This window comes from Chrysemys picta, chromosome 14 (genome assembly GCF_011386835.1).
Source record: "Chrysemys picta bellii isolate R12L10 chromosome 14, ASM1138683v2, whole genome shotgun sequence".
NCBI classification, from domain to species: domain Eukaryota; kingdom Metazoa; phylum Chordata; order Testudines; family Emydidae; genus Chrysemys; species Chrysemys picta.
The window spans coordinates 42123061-42144704 of record NC_088804.1 but is presented as its reverse complement, the minus strand read 5'-3'; the positions used below and the strand labels follow the sequence as shown (position 1 = coordinate 42144704).

The following is a 21644-nucleotide window of genomic DNA, read 5'->3' as shown; positions in this document are numbered from 1 at the left end:
ACTCTATATATGAGCACTTGCTGTGATTGAGAACGTGACTTCTACAAAGCCATGTATGTGCTTCTGTAAACCGTCATTACCCTAGTGTCTTCATCTCTTCTTCTTCAGAGACTAAGTGCTCTCAGCCCTGAGTAACATAGTCCCCACTAGACTGAAGAGTGAGAACCTAAGCCCTGGTCTTCTGCATCCAGGCTTTGTTGTGGTCCTGCCTTTCAAAGGACAGGATAACGTGCATGCTCAAGGAGAGGGGATGTGGGAGGGAGTGAGAAATAGATCTGAAAATGTAACAATTGCAGTTGCCAATCCACACCTGTTTGAGGTGGATTTAATTTAAGATCCCACCACAGCCATCATGTTGGTGCTATTGTAGATTTTTGAATGGGCTCTTTTATGTATTCTCTGTTAGCAAACAGTGTTTTGAAAATCTAACATTTTCAAATTGGCAATATCTTCAAATGCAAGAAAGTTTACTTCATGATTTTGAAGTAATGCAGGTCAGACTAACTAATGTAAAATATTCCTGTTTAACAAGTGTGCTCCAAAGTTCGTACACAGAAAATGATTCCTGCTAAAGCCACTTTAAACATGAAAAAAGTCTCACAAAGAAGCAGCAGGTATATAGGGATGTTTCAACCCCTTTTGCTTAACATGAAGACACAGATGCTGTTAAGTATCTGATATTCAGCGGAGTCTGGCTGCTCAGTGTCCTCCTGGTTTCCAGGAGATGCAGAAGTACTAAGTGGTGACAGCTGTGCAGGTCTCTGTGATGAAAATAAAAAGCTTGTAAAGAATCATTTGAGTTGATAATGACCTCTAGTGACCTCTAGTGGCTCAGCCTAGTCAATATTTTCTACAGCCTAGTAGAGCTGATTCCATAGGGCCTAACTCCTCCTTGGTGCATGTAACATTATCCAGGGTTCAATCTGGACTGTTGAACAGCTGTCCCTTAACTTTCTAGCCTGGGGTGCCTCTTACGCTGCTTTGCTGTCAGAACATCCACTCCTGGCCTGTTTACATAGCCTTCAGATGCAAATTCACTCCCAGCTAAATACATGAGAACTCTGAGCAGTCACTCATGAATTACATACAGGTAACACCCTCTAATTCCCAGTCCCAGCCTTGTCCCCCAGAAATGTCTTGTACTGCTCAGTACCCTTCTGAACAGTACAAACTCATAGACTGTCATTTCCTCAAAGGAAAATGATCATGCACCAGCCTTGTTATCCCTAATACACCTCTACCCCGATATAATGCGAATTCTGATATAACGCGGTAAAGCAGCGCTCGGGGGGGGGGGGAAGGGGGGCTGGAATGTTGCTGGTGGGAGCATCTCTGTGGTGACAAGTGGGAACTTACCTTCATTTGCGATTCAAACAAAATAAACCCAATGTACCCATCTGGAGATTTCTATAGAGTTCTTGCTTTCTTGTTTGAGGAGAATCTGATTACTTAGTACTTAAAACTTTAGCATTTAACTTTGTATTTCTGGAATGTTTTCCCAGCCTTGCTGGGAGAACAGACACTTCATAGAATCACAGAAATGAAGGGCTGGAAGGGACCTTGAGAAGTCATCAAGTCCAGCTCCCAGCACCGATTAGAAATAAGTAAACCTAGAGCATCCCTGACAGGTGTTTGTCCAACCAGTTCTTAAAAAACTTCAATGATGGGGATACCACACCCTTCCTTAGAAGCTTATTCCAGAATTTAACAATCCTTATAGTTAGAAATTTGTTTCCTAATAGCTAACCTAAATCTCCCTTGTTGCCAATTCAAGCCATTACTTCTTGTTATACCTTCAGTGGACATGGAGAACAATCCTTCACTGTTCTTTATAAAAGCCCTTAACATAGTTGAAGACTGGTCTCAGGAGTGTCTCCCCCTCCCCTCCCCTCCCCCCCGCAGTTGTCTTTTCTTAAGACTAAACTTGTCAGTTTTTTTAACCTTTCCTCATCCATCAAGTTATCTAAAACTTTTACCAGTTTGTGCACATCTTTCCTCAAGTGCAGTGCCCAGAATTGGACACACTACTCCAGCTGAGGTCTCACCAATGCTGAGTAGAGCAGGACCATTACCTCCTGTGTCTTACATATGACACTCTGTTACTATACCCCAGGATGAAGTTAGCCTCCAGATCCTCTTCAACAGTAGGGACCACCTAGTCAGTTATTCCCCATTTTGTAGTAGTGCATTTGATTTTTTTTTTTTCTTCCTAGTTGTAGTGTAGTGTTTATTGAATTTCATCTTGTTGATTTCAGATCAATTCGACAATTCTTTTGAATTCTAAACCTGTCCTCGAAAGTGCTTGCAATCCCTCTGCATCTTGGTGTCATCAGCAACTTTTATAATCATATTCTCCACTCCACTATCCAAGTTATTAATGAATATATGAATAGTACTGGACCCAGGATTGACTCCTGTGGGACCACATTGGCTATATCCTCCCTGTCTGAGAGACAGCCATTGTAACTGCTCTTTGAGTACAGTCTTTCAAACAGTTGTGCACCTATCTTATTGTAACTTCACCTAGACCATATTTCCCTAGTTTGCTTATGAGAATTTCTGGAGGCTGGAAGCAAAGGAGAATAGTAAGGAAAATATGAAGTAAGATTTCTTCATTTCTTGGTTCTGAAAGTTAAATTCCTTCCTGAACTAGACATAAATTCATAACTGACTAGTCAAAAGGTACAATGATTTACTCCTGAGGGAATTCTGCGCCAAAACATTAAAAATTCTGCAACAAAAAATTAAAAATTCTGGAAAACTGTGTATTTTATTTGTCAAAATAAGACGATATAATCACACCAGTTTCAATTATTTTTGGTCATTTATTTCAAAATAGCTGTCAGGAAGTATGTAACAATACAGATGACAAAGATTCAGAACATGTTTTTTGACAAAGATTCCTTACTAGGCATATTAATACAGAACTCTGAGTAATAATTCATTTAAACTACAATACAGAACCATATTTCTCATACCCCCCAGAAGCAGTGCAAGACTGGGGGGAGTCAGTGGTAATGGAGGAGCTGAGGGAGAGGGAAATAATTGCTGGGAAGGAGCCTGGGTGTGAACTTGGACAGTTGTTGGGTATGGGTGGGAAAAGTATGGAAAGGGTTTTTTTGGGGGGGGTGGGACTGGAAGGACTGTTAAGGAGCTTCCCCCATGCAGACCCTAGATAACCCCTAGCCTTTCCCGTTCAGTCAGGCACATGTCCCTCCACCCCCACTCAGACACCCACTCCTCCAGTCCCAAGTGGCCCTGCACCCCCTCCCCCTGTCCCCAGGTGTGTCTGTGCCCCCACTCAGCCACCTCCTTCCCCCGGTAGCTCTGCACCCCCTCCCCATCACCATATGGCCCTGCCCCTCCAATCCCATTCAGCCCCTGCCCTAGTCTGTCCTCCCCCACTAGCCCTTATGAGCTCTTGTCTGACAGGCCCCCCCCCCCCCCCCCCCAGCAACCCCATGTTGTCTGTCTCCCCATAGCCCCTGTCTCCTGACCTGACCCGGCTGGCGCTGTGAAGAAGGCAGGCTCTTTCTCTTCTCTAGCTCGCTGGGAGTGGCAGCTGTGCTCTAGTGCCACAGCGCCCTCTGTTGGGCAAAAGGCAGAACTGCAGCAACTTTTCAGCAGAAGCTTTTTTTTCTGCACAAAAAATTAAAAATATGCGTGGCTGCTTGATTATGTGCGCGCAGTAGTGCGGAATTCCCCCAGGAGTAAATGATTTTGAGGATAAAAATGATTCCGTGCATTGTGGCAGATCCATGTTCTTTGTATACTATTTTATATCCCAAAGTGAATTCTGCTTTCACGCTAACCCTAAGTAGAGATCAGTGAATCATTGCTTTAGGTTTTGTGTATTTAAAGTGGTTGTTCCTCTCTCTTGACTCCGGTGAGGCCTCAGCGGGAGTACTGTGTCCAGTTTTGGATGCCACGCTTTCAGAGATGTGGACAAACTAGAGAGTGTGCGGAGGAGAGCAACACAAATGATAAAAGGTTTAGAAAACCTGACCTATGAGGAAAGGTTAAAAAACCTGGGTATGTATGTTTAGTTTCAAGAAAAGAAGATTGAAAGGACCTGATGAGGCTTCAGATATGTTAAGGACTGTTATAAAGAGGACTGCGATCAACTGTTCTTCATGCCCACTAAAAGTAGGACAAGAAGTAATGGGCTTAATCTGCAGCAAGGGAAATTTTGGTTAGATTTAGGAAAAACTAAGTACTAGAATATAGGTTACTGAGTGAGGCTGGGGATTTCCTGTCATTGGAGGTTTTTAAGAACAGATTGAACAAACATCTATCAGGGATGGTCTAGGTATACTTGACTCTGCCTCAGTGTTGAGAGATGGATTAGATAACCTCTTGAGGTCCCTTTCAGCCCTATATTTCTAGTAGTCTAATACAGACAGAAATAATGTAGAGCCTCTCTTTTATTTATATAGATGGATCAATAGAATTAGAGACTGACCATCTCAAAGAGCCTGTTGAACAGTTGAAGGCTGAACTGGATGAACTGATGATGCTGATCACAGACCAAAGCAAACATGATGGTATGTAGGGAGGCATGTAGCAATTACTTTAAAATAAAGTTCATACAAGGCCACTACAAGAAAGTGTCTAATACTGGCAGAAACAGCAGTGTTATGCTTCATGCCAAAGGTGGTTGAGGACTGTAACCTCTGATTCATATAATTTCTTCAGGTCTGATATTTTTTTTTGAGTACCTAATTAGTTTGACAGTTATTCTTTTAACTTAAAAGAATAAGTCAGTAAAGATCCCTAGACAACTCACTCATCTCTGTCAAAAGGTTGGGGGGCCACCCCCATTCCTGTACTTGTGCTCATAAAAGCTGTTAGTGCAGTATTGGGGACAAGGGAGCTGCCATTGGGATACACTTCCTCTGATGGAAGATGAAATATGGTTCCTGTCATAAGTCTCTGATGGGAGTTAAAGATCCCATTAATTAAAAAAAAAAACTAATAATTATCGTCCTGACTAACGTTCTTCTGATCCATAAAGTAAGTTAATGTACTTAGCACTGTGTTGAACTATCATAGAATGCCTAGTGGATGCTCCATTGCCTGCACAGTTACTACCGTTGTGCTACTATCTAAAGTGCTTTGAGATACCTTAAACTATGAAATACATTTTAGGAAAACAATTCTAAATGGCAGTCAGGATGGATGCATTGGTCAAGTTTTTATGTATGGGGAAATCCATCATCCTAGCAAATGAAAGAAGATGCACTTGCTGAAACATAATAAATAAAATAAAACATAGTGATTTGGAGACAGTACATAAGTTTTCTGGTTGTTTAAAAATTTGGGATTCAGTATTTCCCACCCTAAACATCATAGTAATTTATTCCTAAAGATGTAAATATGCCCAGCACTCTACAAGCAGGTTGGCAGGAACGTTTGAGTTTGTTTTGAAGAGGATGGGAAGATCTCTACTTTTGTGACAGAGACCTTTAGATAAGTGACTTATCTTTCCCTATCCCTCAGCAGGGAATATTCTGGGTCTTAATCATTTCCATATACTTGAGGTTTGAAACTCCTGGAGTGATACCAAGGAGATGCACAACAAGGCAGTAACATGTAACATATTGGTCTGAGCTGGAGTTTCATCCACTCCTTCGTTCTAGCCAGCCATTTTGGGTGTTTCCAAGCCAAAAGATGTAATTTATTCTGCATTTTGAGCACATCAGGAGGGCAAATCTCTTTTGTTGCTTTTCAGGATTTTAGAGTCTCTGGTGTGAATTTTAAAGGCAGTGAATGGGGCATACACTCCTTCCTCTCCCCCTTACATTAAAAATGGACATCTATCAGCCTTGGAAATGGGTGTGTTCTCTTGATTCCAGCTCCTTTCCTACCTTCACACTTGCTCACTCTTGTTTATTCTTCTCACGCTGCTCTTTCCCGCAGCTGTGCCAGCCCAGATTGCACTGATCTCTGAGAGACTGACGACTGTCCTGGGACGCAGCAATAATGAAAATGAAGCTGCATCCTTCAATTCTCAGATCCAACTTAACATTGGTGCCCCAAGACTTGAACAACAGGATCAGTGTGTGAGTATCGTAGAGCCTGAAACAATAAGCAAATGGAGTTGATTGAATCAATGTAAATACATGTACACTGCTTGTCAAAAGCTTTCTTGTCTGTGAAGAGCAGTCAATTGATTTCCAATCTGTGCCTCTTGCATTGCTCTACAGAGAATATAAACTTGTATTTAGCCTTTCAGAAATCTTTGGGTGTCTGGTGAAGAGACCTAGGGGTGTACTGTATGCTATGTAAATCTTTCAGATGGGATAGGCTTTCTTTACAAGACATGTATGTAACAAAGCGGCCTCTGGCGGAACACTAATGAGAGTATCAATTCAGGACAAATTACTTAGAGCAGGGCAGTCACAGCCCAAGGCCCAGCCAGCCAGCCAAAAGAGGACTTCAGTTTTACCCCACTGGCTAACCAGAAGTCATACAAGCAATTTCCTCAGTTTGCAGGTGGCAGCCATTGCTCACATGCTACCTTGAACATTCCCAGGAAGGTTCCTCAGATGTGGATTGGAGTCTCCCAAGGTCCATTGTCAGTTGAGTGTTTGTTTCTTGATAGGACTATTTTGAGTAAGTGCCCATTCTCAAGAAGTTCACCAAATGCTTCACTGATGCTACTTAGAATCAAACACATTGAGATACAAGAACATAGCCAATATTCATAACTTCAAATACAAAAATGATACACACATACAGACAGCATAATTATAACCAGCAAATTATAACCTTTTCATAGACACCTCACTTGACCCCCTTTGTACAAGATTTGGCACAACTATAGGACCTTGGTTGCAACAATGATCTATACAATCACATCTTGCATCTGAAGAAGTGAGGTTCTTACCCACGAAAGCTTATGCTCCCAGTACTTCTGTTAGTCTCAAAGGTGCCACAGGACCCTCTGTTGCTTTATACAATCACAGTTCATGTTAATAACATCACAATATGTCTGGATGTTAATTGGGGGATATAAAACACTCCTGGGTTTATAATACAGGACTTTAATTTCAGTTTTTTGGCACCAGTGATCTGGTGTATCCATTATAAACATTAACATATTTTCTTTACTATTGTGTTGGGTAATTGTTTGTATGTATATACATATCCTAAAGCTAAATCTAGACACAAACTCCACAAAGTAGAAATGAATTATGTCTTTTCTTCCAGGTCATTGATCTTTTACTGACATCCTTTTGCCAGAATCTAATAGCTGCTTCCTATTTTAACCCTCCTGACAGGTAAGATGCATACTATACATGCAGGAAGGTCAAAACTGTGTAATGCCCCATAATACCTGCACATTGCAAGGGTCTGTGAAGACCTCCTTATTGATAATGCGGGATATATCATATTGGCGTTTTCAGGCACTTTTATCATGAGCCACTGTGATGCAAAAACTAATAGATGAGAGTAGAAATACCATGTGCTCTCCCACTATCATTGAGTCTCCTTGAAATAAGCTGCCCACTATGTGACAGCCATTTTAAAATATCCCTCTGTCTAATGCTGCCTTTTTGTAATACTAACACCACGTTGTTTCTAAGGATGGGATTATTAAGATGGGACACTGGAACAAAGTTTCTGATTATTTTTAGCATTTTTGTTGTTGTTGAAACAAATCAGACCACAAGAAGAATATTTTTCTTTAATGTTTTATGTACAAAGGCAAAGTGTCTTCTGGGTTATTTTTGGTACATCCAGTGCTGTTCTGGGTCTAGGCGCCCCTGCCATTAGCCTTAGGGCCATCTCCAACATTAAATGGATGGAGCACAAAGCTTACTGCTGAAGACACGAGATCAAGAGAAGAATAAAGCATTTTATTTTTTCACTTTGATTTTAAACTTGTGCATGTCTCACTTTTTATTTCAGAAACTAAATATATCTTTATACTGACAAATGGAAACGGTGCGAGTATGACTAGACTTTCACTGGGCTTTACCGGAAGTTCCTCTTTGGAAGAAGAATGGGGGGAGGGAGGGTGCGCGCAAATATTTTGTAAATGTTATGGTCAAAATAGTTCCTTCAAAATTAACTTCTCTGGCAACTTCCAAGCTGTTTACAATCCTGTAACGTAAATGCTATTGGCAGCATGGCAATACTGAACAGTTTTCTCACCACAGTTTAAATAATTATCCAGAAAGAAGACTCCTGTGCCTGCAACAGTCTCCTTTCTGTGCCCCTCAGCAACCGTCCTCTTCTCCAGATCTCTCTCAAAAACTCTTCTTTGACTAGATTATAAGCTACTTGAGGCTGGGACCTTCTGATTTTACATGTCATATAGTGCCATGCACATATGGTGATATATAAATAGCAATTATTATGGTGCTGAATTGATTATATTGATGGAGTGATAGTTGAGTGATGCATTTCCACTCAAAGGTGCTTCAGATGCATTCTGTTTAACCATTTCTAAAACCCTCTTCTATATTCAGGATAACAGTGATCTTTGGCAGTAACTTGATCACGTGGCTTGTGTCTTCTGTAGGCAGGGGCTCTGTTTGTCTCTGTTTCTGAAGATGATTTGTGGACACAGGCATCTCTTACCTGCCCTGTTGACTAGGCTCTGTCAGCTTATTTATCATCAGGTTAGTTTCCCAACATAAAGAAATTGATGGTAACCATGTGATAAGGGCTACTTTGGCCTCATCTCTCCACGTGTACACAGAGTACCTGTCTGTACTGTACTATACAATGGAGGGATTTCACTAGCTTGTAATTTTGCAAAAGAGTTCTCATTTTTAACAAACTTTTCAAACCTGGTCTCAGAAAATGCAAACAATAGCGATCCTGCAGCAATGTTAACTTGGCCATGTTGCTCATTTATGATGCACATTTAACAACATGAACTGAAATATACGAACTTTATGTACATAAGCAGAAAAGGTGTAATATGGTCAGATTAACTCTTGTATTTTCAGACTTCTTAATTTTTAACTTTACAGCCTTATTATTAACAGAGACGTATGCATTTAATGTATAAGGGGGAGGCACTGATGTTGAATTAAAAAGAGCTCTTGTGCATTAGATATACTGAGTAAATGCTGTATCGGCCTCAAGACCATTTTCCCCCCCTCTAATTTTCATTTTGAACTGGTGCAGGCAGTATTACATGCCTAGTAATTTTTCAGACCACAGCTCTAAGTTCTGCAGCTAGATTCTGTGTTGCATCTCTGAGGAGGCACAGCACAGAAGGTCCGTTCCAGGAAGAGGATTGTGTGTGTGAGAGAGAGCGAGAGATGGCTTTATATTATATTTGTGTGTCCTGGATTCTGGATCAGTGCAGGCCGTTTTGTATGTTAAAGCATTCCTGCCTGTCCTGGCAATCCCCTATGCTGCAAGCTGCATGGGGGAGGCAGCACAGAACTCTGTATAGATTCTTCCATATGTTCTATGCTTTAGAATGGATATATTTCCCCAGGAGCTGTTAAAGCCCCTTGGCTGGAGTGATGTAAAGAGGTTGTGATGTAGCACCTGGTGCGGAACTGCACATCCATCACTGTTGCCAGCCTTAGTCAGCTTTTAAGAGACAGTTGAGTCGTTCTAAATACCGAGGTGCAAGATCCAGAGCTATGCCTTGTGTTCATTGGTTTGATTTATTTATTTTAGTGTTTTCTTGGTTTTGTGCTCTTCACCCTGTTGTACTGAAAGGATTAAGTTATGAGGCTGATAAATGAATCTAAATGCCATGGATCTGAAAAGCCATTGGCCTTTAAAATTCTGCAAGGGTATAATTAAAGTTAGTTATGCCAAGTTACTGTTGTAGAATTATCTTTATTTCTGCTGTAGAAGCTAACCAGAAACAACTTCAGAATTCCAGACAAGGAGGAAGTTGTCTAATTTAATTGGTGCCTTCTATCTGCTAAATTGCTCTTTTACACTGGGTTAGTCACTGGATAGTTGCAGTATTCTGCCCCTTGATTAGTTTCAGGTTTAGTTGAGACTTGCTGCTCTGTTACAAATGCTGTGCATCTTTTCATTGAGTTATTTATTTGTTTGGCTGCAGGGTCCTTCCCTAAATGATGCTCATGTTTTAGGACTAGCTGCCTTTATGATTCATTTAAATGAATCCAAATCTTTGATTCCTGAAGTGAACATTGGATCCAAGGTTGCCGCTGCAAAGGGCCTTTCTGTTGCGGAGTACTGGAACCATTTACTAGTGTGCAGGACAGGGGAGTCCTTGGTCTTCTGCATGAGGTGAGTTTCTTCCTTTATCATATACTAGGTTTCCCTGTTGCTAGGGATGACTTGCATTTGGCACAGGCAGGGATATGGAACAGGACATCCTATCATGCAGTCGATTCCCATCTTATGAATGTGTGGCACTCACACTATTGGGCATGTTAGTGTTTAGGTTTAGAATGTTTTTATTTGAAAATGAAACTTAAAAGTAGAAACTTTAGACCAGATGTGCCCCAACTTTGCCCACCAGTGGGCTGCATAAGAAATTTGGGAGGAGCCCAGAGATTGCATCTAAGTGGCATGATGTAGAACAGATTGAAGCCACCCTCATCTTTCAGTATGGAGGTGTGATCCGTGGACATTCCAAATCCTACCTAGCCTCAAATCAAGATGAAGCTTTTTTTTTGTTGGCACTTGTGGTCTTTGCAGGCTACGCCCCCGTATTAAAAATTAGGGTGGCTCTGGGTCAGCCCTGAATTACATAAAATAGGACTGCAGTCTCTCTCCCAGGTATGTTTATGATTTTATTCCCATCTTTTTCTAGACTTCCTGTGCCAGCTTTTGAAATGATTTAGTAGGTACTTTTATCGCCTTGTTCTTTAAAATCCATTGTCAAAGCTCGCACAATGTTCCAATATGATTATACTTTTGGACTGGATATCATTGCAGTTTGTATTTAGACCATTTTGAAGCATGATATTCTTGATTTTTACTTGGCCCTGGACTCTGGACGGAAAGCAACAGCAGTTGAAGATGGGGTAGATATGACAGATGAACCGAACCAAACCAAATAACTGCTCTCTCTTTTTCTCTTCTCTCAGGTTTTGTACTGCAGCTGTTGCTTACTTTTTGTGCAAGTTTCCTTCCCTCTCTCGTGATGATTTATGCAACTTGCTTCCCTCTGGCCTTATAAAAAAGGTAACCATTTTAATAAAGAAAAAATCCGTTGCCATCACTTATTAAAAAGGTAGTACCACTGGAACTTTCTGTTGCAGGTATCCGTACTGTAATATATTAGTACTAATTACAGTATTTATCCTGAATCCTTTATGGGAGCTGCCTTAGCGCTCTGCTTATTCATTTCATAAGATGTACAATATTAAGTAGCCAACTCTGTTTGCTTTCTTGTTTCCTAACAGAACATTGGAAAGTTTAAAAGTCTAATATTACATCCTATCATTTTTGTCCCGGATTCCATGATTTTCTTGATCTAATCCCTCCCCCTTCTCCTCCACACACACAACCTGTATTTTTTTTACAGTTTGAGATTTGTGTGTCAAGTAGCTGGGTAGCATGAGGAACAGCTAAACCGATGTAACTGAGACATTTTAGTTCTACCAAGTTAAATCCTGGTCGTTTTGGAGGTTATTAGAGAGAAGACTAACAATCATACTGCTCCAATTCTAAGGACTGGACTCATGAACTCTGTGTTTTAGGGCCTGATTTTTAGTGACGCCTCAACTTTGTTTCCATTTTCGCAAACACATTTTTGCCAAATAATTGAATAAAATACATTTTTGATAGAGTATCCTTGTTTCTTTCCACACTCACAACTTCACGTAATTGGTACTGCACAGGGGCTTTTTTTTTTTTAAATTGATGGCAATATGTAAGTTTCTGCTGTCTTTATTTTAGTTACAGTATGTTGTGCCACGGCTGAGCTTAGAGGCTCGAGGAATTGGCTGTGAGATGGAAGCGCCTGAATTGTCCTGGAGGTCCCTCTCCTGTCCCTCTGTAAACTACACGAAAACCAGCCTCTGTTTATGGAAGCAAACACGCTTTCAAGAACTCTTGAAGGAGAAACCATTCCAGGTAATAGTCCTACCATCATACCATAATGCTAACTCTTCAGATCTGCGCTTTGGGATTTCCCAGCATAGATGCAATATTACTACTCTTTAGCAGCAATAGCTGCTCCCTGTAAAAGTTTATTATTTAGTCAGTGCTTGTACAACACTTTGAAGATGTGTACAACCAGATCTAAGCATTAAAAATTATCATTCTCATCATCCCTGTAATCTACAGATAAGGTGCAGATAGGAGAAAAGACATGAGGCATTTTGGCTTTATAGAGAAATTGACAACAAAAAGTAGAGTAGGATATAAAGTGATAATGCAGAAATAGTACGGTGGAGGCTTTTTAATTATAACTGTACAATAAATATATTTATATCTCAGATGTATGCCTAACAGTTTAATCTTTTATAGAAACAGATCTATGAGAGGGCCAAATTTTAAAAAATGCTCATGAACTTTTCCTGGCACCCAATTTAAATCATGCAATCCCTTGAAGTGCACATGAACATTGGATTATTTGTGCACACCAGCACATGTGTCCCTGTATCAAGAAAAAATAGGGTAACACATTTCATAGATGTATTCCCTTTACCTCCGCTTGGGACAGTATCTGATGTGACAGTTCTTCTTTTATCTGATTTTTCATTAAAGAAGATTCTTCTTTATGTAGAGAAGTCACGGGAGACCATGAATGGAGTATTGTTAGGTTTATTTTATTAGTTAAAATGGTCAATACAGTAAAGTACATTTCCAGGTGTAATATTTTGACTTTTACTTTGAACGGAATGTGTTTGATTAGGCTGCCTTACTTACAGGGTTTTTTTTAATTGTTGTTTAGTTGTTGTTGTTTTCACCTTTGATTTATATTGCCATATGTTCCACACTGGTGTCCAGATATTGAGAACATGGGCACATTAGCAGTGTTAAAGATATGTGTGCTTTTAGTAGTCTTTGAAAACTAGTGGTGGCTTGGTTTAGATTTGCTAGGAGAATGCTCCGGGAACAGAAATGTTCTTGAGACTAAATGGAACTGTTAATTTCCTATACTGCTGCCATGTGAGAGAGACAGAGAGATCTTCGTAATTGAGAGAGGGTGGCTGACCTCCTTTTGGTAACTCAGCTGTAGAAGTCATGTTTCCTTGCTGATCTTTTCTTTTTTTTTTTTGTGCTGAATCTCTGCATTTTCCCCAGTTATCTTTCCAAGAGTGGCTGCTGTTTGAGCTAGAAGTCCAGCCTGAGAAGGATATCCTTTCTGCTTCTGAAAGGTAAGTGCAGAACGGTCCTGTAAAAATTGAAGTAGTTTGAAAAGCGTTTCCAGTTAAGTCAGAAATATTAGAGAAGGTCCTAAGCCTCGAGTTTGATGACAATGTAAATAATTTGTCTGGCTTGGGGTGTGAACTTCTAATGCCCCCACATCTCAAACAAGAGCTCAAAGTATGTTAGAAATGATGGGTTTGGCTTCCCTTGAGGAAGTTATCCAAGGTAACTGTTGACCTCCACAGAATTCACTAGAACATCTTTCTATCTCAGGACTTCCCATGCCCAGAAGCAAGAGATGGTTGTTACAGGCCAGCCTGCAAGCACTATATGCCCAGCCTCATCACATCTCTGGATTGTTAAAAGTCCCTCAAGGGAGCTGTTAGTTTTTAATCTGTTTCTCTAGCGGCAATCACTTTCTAGTTTCATGTAGATTTATCATATATGCAGGTCTGTGGGGCAACCTTCTTTCTGCCATTCCATTTGACTTGGTGTACTGTGTTCTCTTTAGAACAATGGACAGGAAGCACTAAAATTCTTCCATTGTTCAATACTGCAGGCAGGACTTCCATTACTGGGCATTGTACCAGTGGTATCTTCCAGCATCCTCTGCTTCTGGAGGCTGTGATGGAAACCTGGAAAAGGCATGTGCCATTCTTATTGGTACAATTCTGGATTTCTCCCAAAGGTACTTTCTCACATGAATACACTTGCACAGCAGTGACCATTTTACTGTGAATATGGAAACTAACAGGGTGGAGCAGCATTTGACTCTGTACCCATAGCTAGTTAGGAAAGGTTTATATGTTGGGTTTTAATGCACACACAGAGCCACTTAATTCTAGCTGAGTCTCGTTGACTCAAGCCAGAGCAATGTCCTAGAATGTTGCCCCTCACTCACTTCATAATGGGTATGGGGGGTGATTCTATATGTCTGTATGACTAGAGCATACATTCCTGTACACCACAATGTGTTTGCACTATCATTAAGACTTCTTTAGAAAAAAAAATATAATTTTATAAAATCTTATGAATGTTAATACTTCATTTCATAATTAAACATTTGAAGTTGTTCAACTGATTAGCTGAATGCTTTGAACCCCCTGCTTTTGGGTAAGAAGTACCTTGTTTCTTAGTACTAAAGTACTTACCCACGATTTAATACTTTGTACTATCCGAGGACGCTTCTGTGGCAGCCAGCATAATCCCCTCCTGTGACTATTGCTGAGATGGGAATCCCAAAGGCTGCTGCAGAAAACCTTTAAAGTTTGAGTACAAGAAATAGGCCTCTTCCCTCGCTATTCCCCACTGAACACCACTCAATACTGTGCACGGATCTTGCCATTCACCTTGTATAGTCTCTGCAGCACATGATAGTGTCATATTCCTGGTCAGGATGCTCTTCCAGTCCCCCAGGTGCACCCGTTTCAAGTGTCAGACCCGCACCTCCACTTCTCTTCGAGGTGGGATGCTGCACTCCAACCACTGTCCCACTGCGTCTCCAGGTTACACCTTCCTGGTGCCAACCATGTAGCCAGTGCAGTAACAATATGCAGTGACACTAAAGCAGTTTCTCCAAAACCAAGTATGATTTATTTTGCCCCAATGGTACACAGAACTGAGAACAATAGATTTAAACATCATAAAGCATATTGTCTTACCTATGTTTGGCATTCCCCTCAAACCCCTAGGTAGACATAACTTTAGACTTGGTGTGTCTCATTCTCTCTGGGCACTAAGTACAGCTAGCTTGCTGCAAACCATGGCTCTCCGATAAATCTGTGTGTCAGCCTTGCTGCTTCCTGGCTCTGTCCCTCTGTCGGCTTCAGCTGAGCTGATCATTTCCTCCCTCCCTTTCTGCCAGAAGTGCCCCCCCCCTTTTTTTTTTTTTAATCCCTTCACCACCTTTTGATCTCTTCCCTATCCTAATTTGGATGGTGCCAGCCAGATAGCCTCCTTCCCTCGATTGATGGCTCAGCCACTGTTGTTTGAAGTGGGTACCAGAGAGACTGTCTTATCTGTGTCATTGTTTAACTCTTCCTGGGTTCCTTAACAACTCCTCTTTCCAGCCTCCTTTCATTTTACTATATGCATTCAGTTAGGCATAAATATAAAATCGAACAGGGAAACCAAGTTTACATAATGTTAATGAGAAATAATGCAGACATTTTCCCAGTTTGTTACAGGTAGGGTCACTGAATGAAAATATATGTGTATATATATATATAAATAAATATAAAACAGGGATAGTCATCAGGAGTCTCTCTTAATTCCAGGTCAGAGTTGGACAACTGTGGCCAATTGGAGAAGTCAGAGTTTTCCGTTCATAACAGGACAGTCAATCCTGATATTTTCTGCAGATTACAGGTGATTTTAGATTATGATACAAATCCATATGCCAGATCCATGAATTTGGCATGACAAAATCTTTTCTAAAACTTCAGTGTACAGAAGACAGTCCGCAGTGTTTAGATATTATGACTGGTGATCTGGATGCCCAAAGCTAAATCAGTCAGAATATTTTCTCCACTGCTTTAGTGTGTTAATTCACATGTCCTTAAGGTGCTAGAACAGTCCAACCTGCCTTGTTACAAGCTGTGAGAAAAACACAGCTTTTGAAAATGTGCAAGCAGCCAGTCTTGAATTCTAGATTATGACAGTTTGCATCACATGTTGAATTACATTTACAAAAGTGGAATTCTGTTAAAAGAATTGATTTTTGGTCATTCGCTCACCCCCTCTTTCCCCCCCCCTTATTAATATACTTACATGCAGGTTCTTGAAGTAGTTTCCCAAATTAGCCTTGCAGAGAAGCAAGGTCTCCATCTTGCAAAGATAAAGTGTGTTCTACTAGGCATTTTAGTACCATGGCAGCTCTTCTATTTGTAATTGTTTCTAATTAGCTGTCAAGCTAGTCAAGTTACATATCTGCCTGCACCTGACTGGTATTCAAAGGTACAAATCTATCTTTCCACTGAAGATGTCAAAGAAACTAACTTTTAATCTGGTCCTTCCTGATCCCACAGATCAATATAAACAAGACAGAACACACACAAGCACTCTTGGAATCTGGCTTTTGGAAAGTGAAATGTAATCCATATAGCCACCTAATCACTTCAGGCACTGAATAATCAGGAAAACTGTTTTCCACTGAAACTGGGGAATCAAACTTCCGAGTAATGCAAATGTAGTAGAGTGTTTTGCAAGCACCAATGTGCTTTACAAAGCCAAAACGTAAAGAAACAAAGTAGGTTCAGAAGAATAAGTTGGAAGCTGCATGCTGGATAGAGGTAGCGTTCAGAAGGGTGAACTCTCTCACTTCAGGGGTTGTTGAGGGAGTTCTGTCACTTCATTGTGTATATATCCAGGGCTGGGATTTCTGGGCACTTGTGCAGTTGCTGTAAATCTAAAATCACCTGAGTCACTGATACCGTGGGGTGAAAGAGGATTTGAAATGCAGACGGATGTAAAATTCTGACCAATTTCTTTCTCCCATCCAGGAAATGGTACTGGAGCTGGGGTGTAGGAAGACTTCACCCACTGGCTGCTGGAATGACAAGGGACACTTCCTATTTAGGATTTTCCAGGAAAGGTTAAAAACGAGAGGAAATGGCTCTGCTGTTGGTGAACGGCTACTGAGGCAGCAGGAAGTGCTACTGCAAAAAAGGTAAAATACCAACAGGATGCCAGAATGAGAAAAACTTATCTGATAAAGCTACTTTCAGAAACTCAGCTACACTGCACAACAGCAATGAAATCATTGTACATCCATTTTCCTAAGGGGTGATAATTCAGGTGGGAATATATTGCATATGTTTACTGGTTTAGTGTGATAATCTTGTGGTGTGAGGTGTTTATTCCCTAACACCCCCCCCCCCGGTATTTGAGTTCTCACTCAACACAACACACTTAGCTAAAGGAATTCAACCTCCTGGACCTGCTATTTACAACCATCACCGCTTGTTTTGGTCACAATAACAGGCTTTACTTCCCACTGGGGATGAGAAGGGAACTCCACAGTTTCTAAAGTCATTGTTAGTGTGTCTTCAAAATGCTCTGAATATTTTATTGAAACACCGAATCCATTTCTGGCCACATGGAAAAATCCCCAATGAGTAATCTTTACATTTCCTACTAGCAGATGTTTAAGGAATTGAGTCTTGGAAAGTTCTCTAAATTCTACTGAAAATCAAAGTCAGGCTTAATATGACCAGAGCTCTGTTCTGTCCTCTTCTTGACTGCATGTTTTTAAATTTTACTTTAGGATTCTGTTGAGTCTCCCTCCATCAATTCTCATCATGATGGGTCGAAGAGGAAAGAAAATGACCTTGGATTGTGAAGATTTCTTTCATTTTGTAAACACTGAGCTGGTGTGTACAATTTCTCCAACAGTAGCAAGTTTGGTATTTGCTCTGCATAGGGGTCTTAAACTTGAGAGTAGGGAACGGAGAGGAGATCAAACACCATCATACTTGAAAGCAGGAAATCTGTCATTGTGTGGGAACCTCAGACAACCTATGCTGCAGATGTCCAGATACCTGGAAAAGTTTTGTGGTGTTGTGAACCTTGCCAATGACTGATACTATAGTATTCCTTGTGTGCTTTTTCTCTGTGGCAGAATGCACTCAGAGTAAGTTTGTCGGGATGCACAATGAGTATGTTATGCTGATGAGAGAGGGCTCTTTGGAAATACTATATAAAGATTTGGTCTGATGAAGTCATCTGCCACTTTGTTGGATGTAGTGAATATCCCACAGATGGGTGCATATCTGAGTAAAATCACTGATCAGCAGTTTAGACTTTTGACCACAACGTTTTAACCAATTTGTGAACAATAGGACAACTATTTTCAGTTTTGTGACCTTGTTTAAGTCAGGTTGAGTAGAGTAAAGTATACAAAGAATTTTAGAAGGGGGAGTCCTTCGGGCTATGCCCATTTTATTTTTTTTATTCCATCCCTCAATTATAGGTCACTTGTTGACAGGCTCCAGGAGCCATAACAACTTTTCTTGTTGCCATTAGAAGAGTCGTTAAGAGCATTTGAAGTAGATAAATCTGCAGCATTCCCTGGTGGCCTGGAAGTGAGAGACTGAGCTTGTATCCCAGGGCTGGTCTTCACTACGGGGAGATCAACGCTGCTGGAATTGATGCAGCAGGGATCGATTTTTAGCGGGTCTAGTGAAGACCCGCTAAATCAACGGCAGAGCGCTCTCCGGTTGACCCCAGTACTCCAGCTTTCTGAGAAGAGTAAGGGAAGTCAACCAGAGAGCATCTCCTATCGACGCAGCACAGTGAAAACACCGGGGTAAGTCAACCTAAGCTACGTTGACTCTAGCTATGTTATTCACATAGCTGGAGTAGCATAACTTAGATCAGCTTATCCCCATAGTGAAGACAAGCCCGAAGTCTCTGATTTCCCTGATGCCTCAGAGCATTGTGCCAGGTCCCTGCCATATATATGGAAATTCAGAGCTATCATAAGCTAATTTTCCATCTTTAAAACGGTGAGAGATTTTTAAACATCTTAGTATTTGACATAAAACAATAGCTTCATAATGGTTGTGCCATCAGCTTCTGGGGGTCTCTTCCTTTTATATTCTTCTGCTGTTAATCAGCTTTATTTACTTTACTTGGCTAATGATCCCTTGCAAACCACCTGTATCTCTGTCCCTGCATAGGTGGAGCAAGAGAAATCCACTCATCCAAACAATGTCACTCTGCCTAAAAGCAGTTCTATCATCTACAGTATGCAATAAGCAGCATTATCTGTGTTACTGTCTGGTGATAGGAAATTGCAAAGCACTGTCTAGTGACTGACGTTGCTTCACGGGAGAAATGAAGTCCTGAGTGGGGACTCTAAGGGGAACAAGTAACTGGGCTTTCAGAAAGGTTTATTCTGTACTGTCAGACCTACCCCTATTGTGAAATACTGCCAAATCTGTGACCCACTGAGTAAATTCTTGTCTGTCTTATTCTGTTACAGAGAAACATTTGTTACAGAGGATGTGCACTCTCCTATGACATCACGGCTCACTTCTTAAGGGTAACTGGTAGTTTAATCTTTCCCCTCCATTTCTCACACAATGCAAAGACTGAAATTGTTTGCAAGGAAACAGTTTGCTGTCTTTCACACTAGTACACTGATCTGCCACTATTACTAGAACTGGAATGTGCATTTATTTGTGCAATGGTTTTGAGAACCCAAAATAGGAACTTTATGTAAATGTAAAGTCCACAAACAAATATTCTGAACTGTGGCTGTGGAAGAGGAGTGATGGCTGTAAATATTGCATAGGAACTGGTGAAACGTGTGAGGGATTGGTCTGCAGGTGTTGACGTTTTATTGAACTATTATAAGTTTTAGCTAATTTTTCACAGTAGGAGAAAACTAGGTTCAGGGTAGGTTTGTGGGGGTGATTTCCCTTCTGAATAATGCTGAGTCCTACAGCTGTTTTTTATTCGTTGACAACATATGGGTTTGAAATGTATAGGAAAGAGAGATTATTATGCCGTCACATTGTACTTCCACTTCTCCAGGGTCTGCTGAATGCCAGTTTGGATTATGAGGAATCAGCACAAGCGGTTAATGATGTTTTGAAAACATGTCGAACCAAGTGTCCCATTATCATTTCTTCTGCAGCGGTAAATGTTCTTAATTATATTTCCTATTTTAAGTACTGGCTCCAAAATATGATGCCGACTGTAAATTAGTTTAGAATGTGATGGTGGGGGGGCGAGGGGTATGGGAGATGGAAGGGAATATTTTATGTATTGATATTTTGGTTAATTTACAATAAGACATTACATTGTCTTGACACATATAGGTACATATCGTAATACAAAATTAACAATATTCAGCAATGTTTTGCATTTTGACCATATATTGTTCTATCATTTCCTTTTTTCCCTAGAATTATTTAGACACAACCTTAACATGGAGGGTGTGTGTGTGTGTGTGTGTGTGTGTGTGTGTGTGTGTGTGTGTGTGTGTTGTCACAGTTCAGGGCAACTGCACCTGTATTTCCCCCCCCAGTGGTCCAGCAAAAGCATCCACTCTGAGGCATCTGGCTCCGCAGCTGTTGCCTTTTTTTCCATCTCATTCCCTTCAGACCAGATATTTCCAGGCTGCAAAGTTCTCTGCTTTCCTTGTGTTATTCCCAGCAGAGACAGGCTGCCCAAGTACATCTGTTTGCCTTCTCTTCAGAGACTGATAAGAGTGATTGTCAACCATTCTAAGTTCAAGTAGATGCAGCCGTGTATTCCATTAGGTGGGTGCACTCCCGATGCACCAATGCAGGAGAATTTTGCCTCCCAGTACTCATAGAGGGGGTGGCACTCATGCCTCATGGCTATATCCCCTTCCCTAGCTATATGAGGCTGTGCTGACTCAACCCCCTTCAGTTCCTCCTTACCACCCATGGGGGCTGTCAGCTCTGTCTGTTTTTCATCTCACAAGTCCTCTATTTTAGTGATTAATTTGTTTCTAGTTGTATATAGTTAATTAGTATCCTTAATATAGTGTTAGTGTTAGCTGGCTTTAGTTTAAGTATTTCCTTGGTGATGCCCTCACCAGGATGTGATGCTGTCTGGAGTGGTTTGCGACCATGAGTGCCAACCTCAGGACAGACTGCATCATCCTCTGTATGGCTGAAGGTAGGCTGAGAAAAAAATCCCTTCTTAGTGACTCCTGTTGTAAGAAGCAGGAATGGGCAGCTAGTAACTTGCTGTTTAACAAACACAAGACCACAAAATTGCAAAAAAGTATCTTCAGGGGTGTTCTAGATGCAATATATCCTGGCCCATCTACCAAACGTAGCTACCCTGGTCTCACTCTGCTGACTCACTGTGCTGCGATTGCTAACTTTCTTGGTTTCCAATGTTTTCCAGCTGTGGTGGCTGAGGTTGGAGCCAGTGCTTTGCTCCCAGTGGAAAAGGCTTTTTGGGGCTCCACTTGCACAGGAATTGCAGAGACTGAGGAAATGCCAGCATTCTGCTACTAGGTAAGGCTGAGGAGCCTGAATATCAGATTGTAGGCAGAAATGAGAATGCTCTCGAGGCAATTTATCTTTCTGTGGAAAAATGAAGTGTGCGAGCCGACTCTCTGAAACAGATTGCTGGGTTTTCCACTGACAGTATGACATGCTAAGGGGGACGGGGTTTGCAGGCCAGCTTTATACATAGATTCATTTGTGGATTTTAAGGCCAGAAGGAACCATTATAATCTCTTAGTCTGGCCTCTTGCATAATGCATGCTAGAGAATTTCACCATTTCATCTTGGGAGGGTGCCAAGCAGTAGAGGAAAATATAGGTCCTTTGTGGAATAGAATAGAAGACAAGAGTTATTGTTAGACAACAGAGACGGGAA

At 41.0% G+C, this 21644-nt stretch overlaps 1 protein-coding gene across 10 annotated transcripts in view; it reads left to right on the top strand.

Annotated features, from left to right (window-relative positions):
• FANCA (FA complementation group A) overlaps positions 1–21644 on the top strand; it is a 56648-nt gene that overhangs the window by 28317 nt on the left and 6687 nt on the right. For 9 of the 10 annotated variants that reach the window (XR_010592631.1, XR_010592632.1, XM_065567365.1 and 6 more), the window contains 15 exons: positions 4437–4544; positions 5920–6062; positions 7213–7283; positions 8531–8630; positions 10049–10239; positions 11046–11142; positions 11860–12036; positions 13213–13286; positions 13838–13966; positions 15555–15645; positions 16779–16945; positions 17543–17648; positions 19262–19321; positions 19816–19920; positions 21166–21278. Coding sequence is in view for 8 of the 10 variants with exons in the window: in XM_065567365.1 (XP_065423437.1) it covers positions 4437–4544; positions 5920–6062; positions 7213–7283; positions 8531–8630; positions 10049–10239; positions 11046–11142; positions 11860–12036; positions 13213–13286; positions 13838–13966; positions 15555–15645; positions 16779–16945; positions 17543–17648; positions 19262–19321; positions 19816–19920; positions 21166–21278 (1732 nt within the window). In the remaining 2 variants the exon portion in view is untranslated. The remainder of the gene's footprint in view (positions 1–4436; positions 4545–5919; positions 6063–7212; positions 7284–8530; positions 8631–10048; positions 10240–11045; positions 11143–11859; positions 12037–13212; positions 13287–13837; positions 13967–15554; positions 15646–16778; positions 16946–17542; positions 17649–19261; positions 19322–19815; positions 19921–21165; positions 21279–21644) is intronic. The other variant, XM_065567366.1, reaches the window with a different exon arrangement.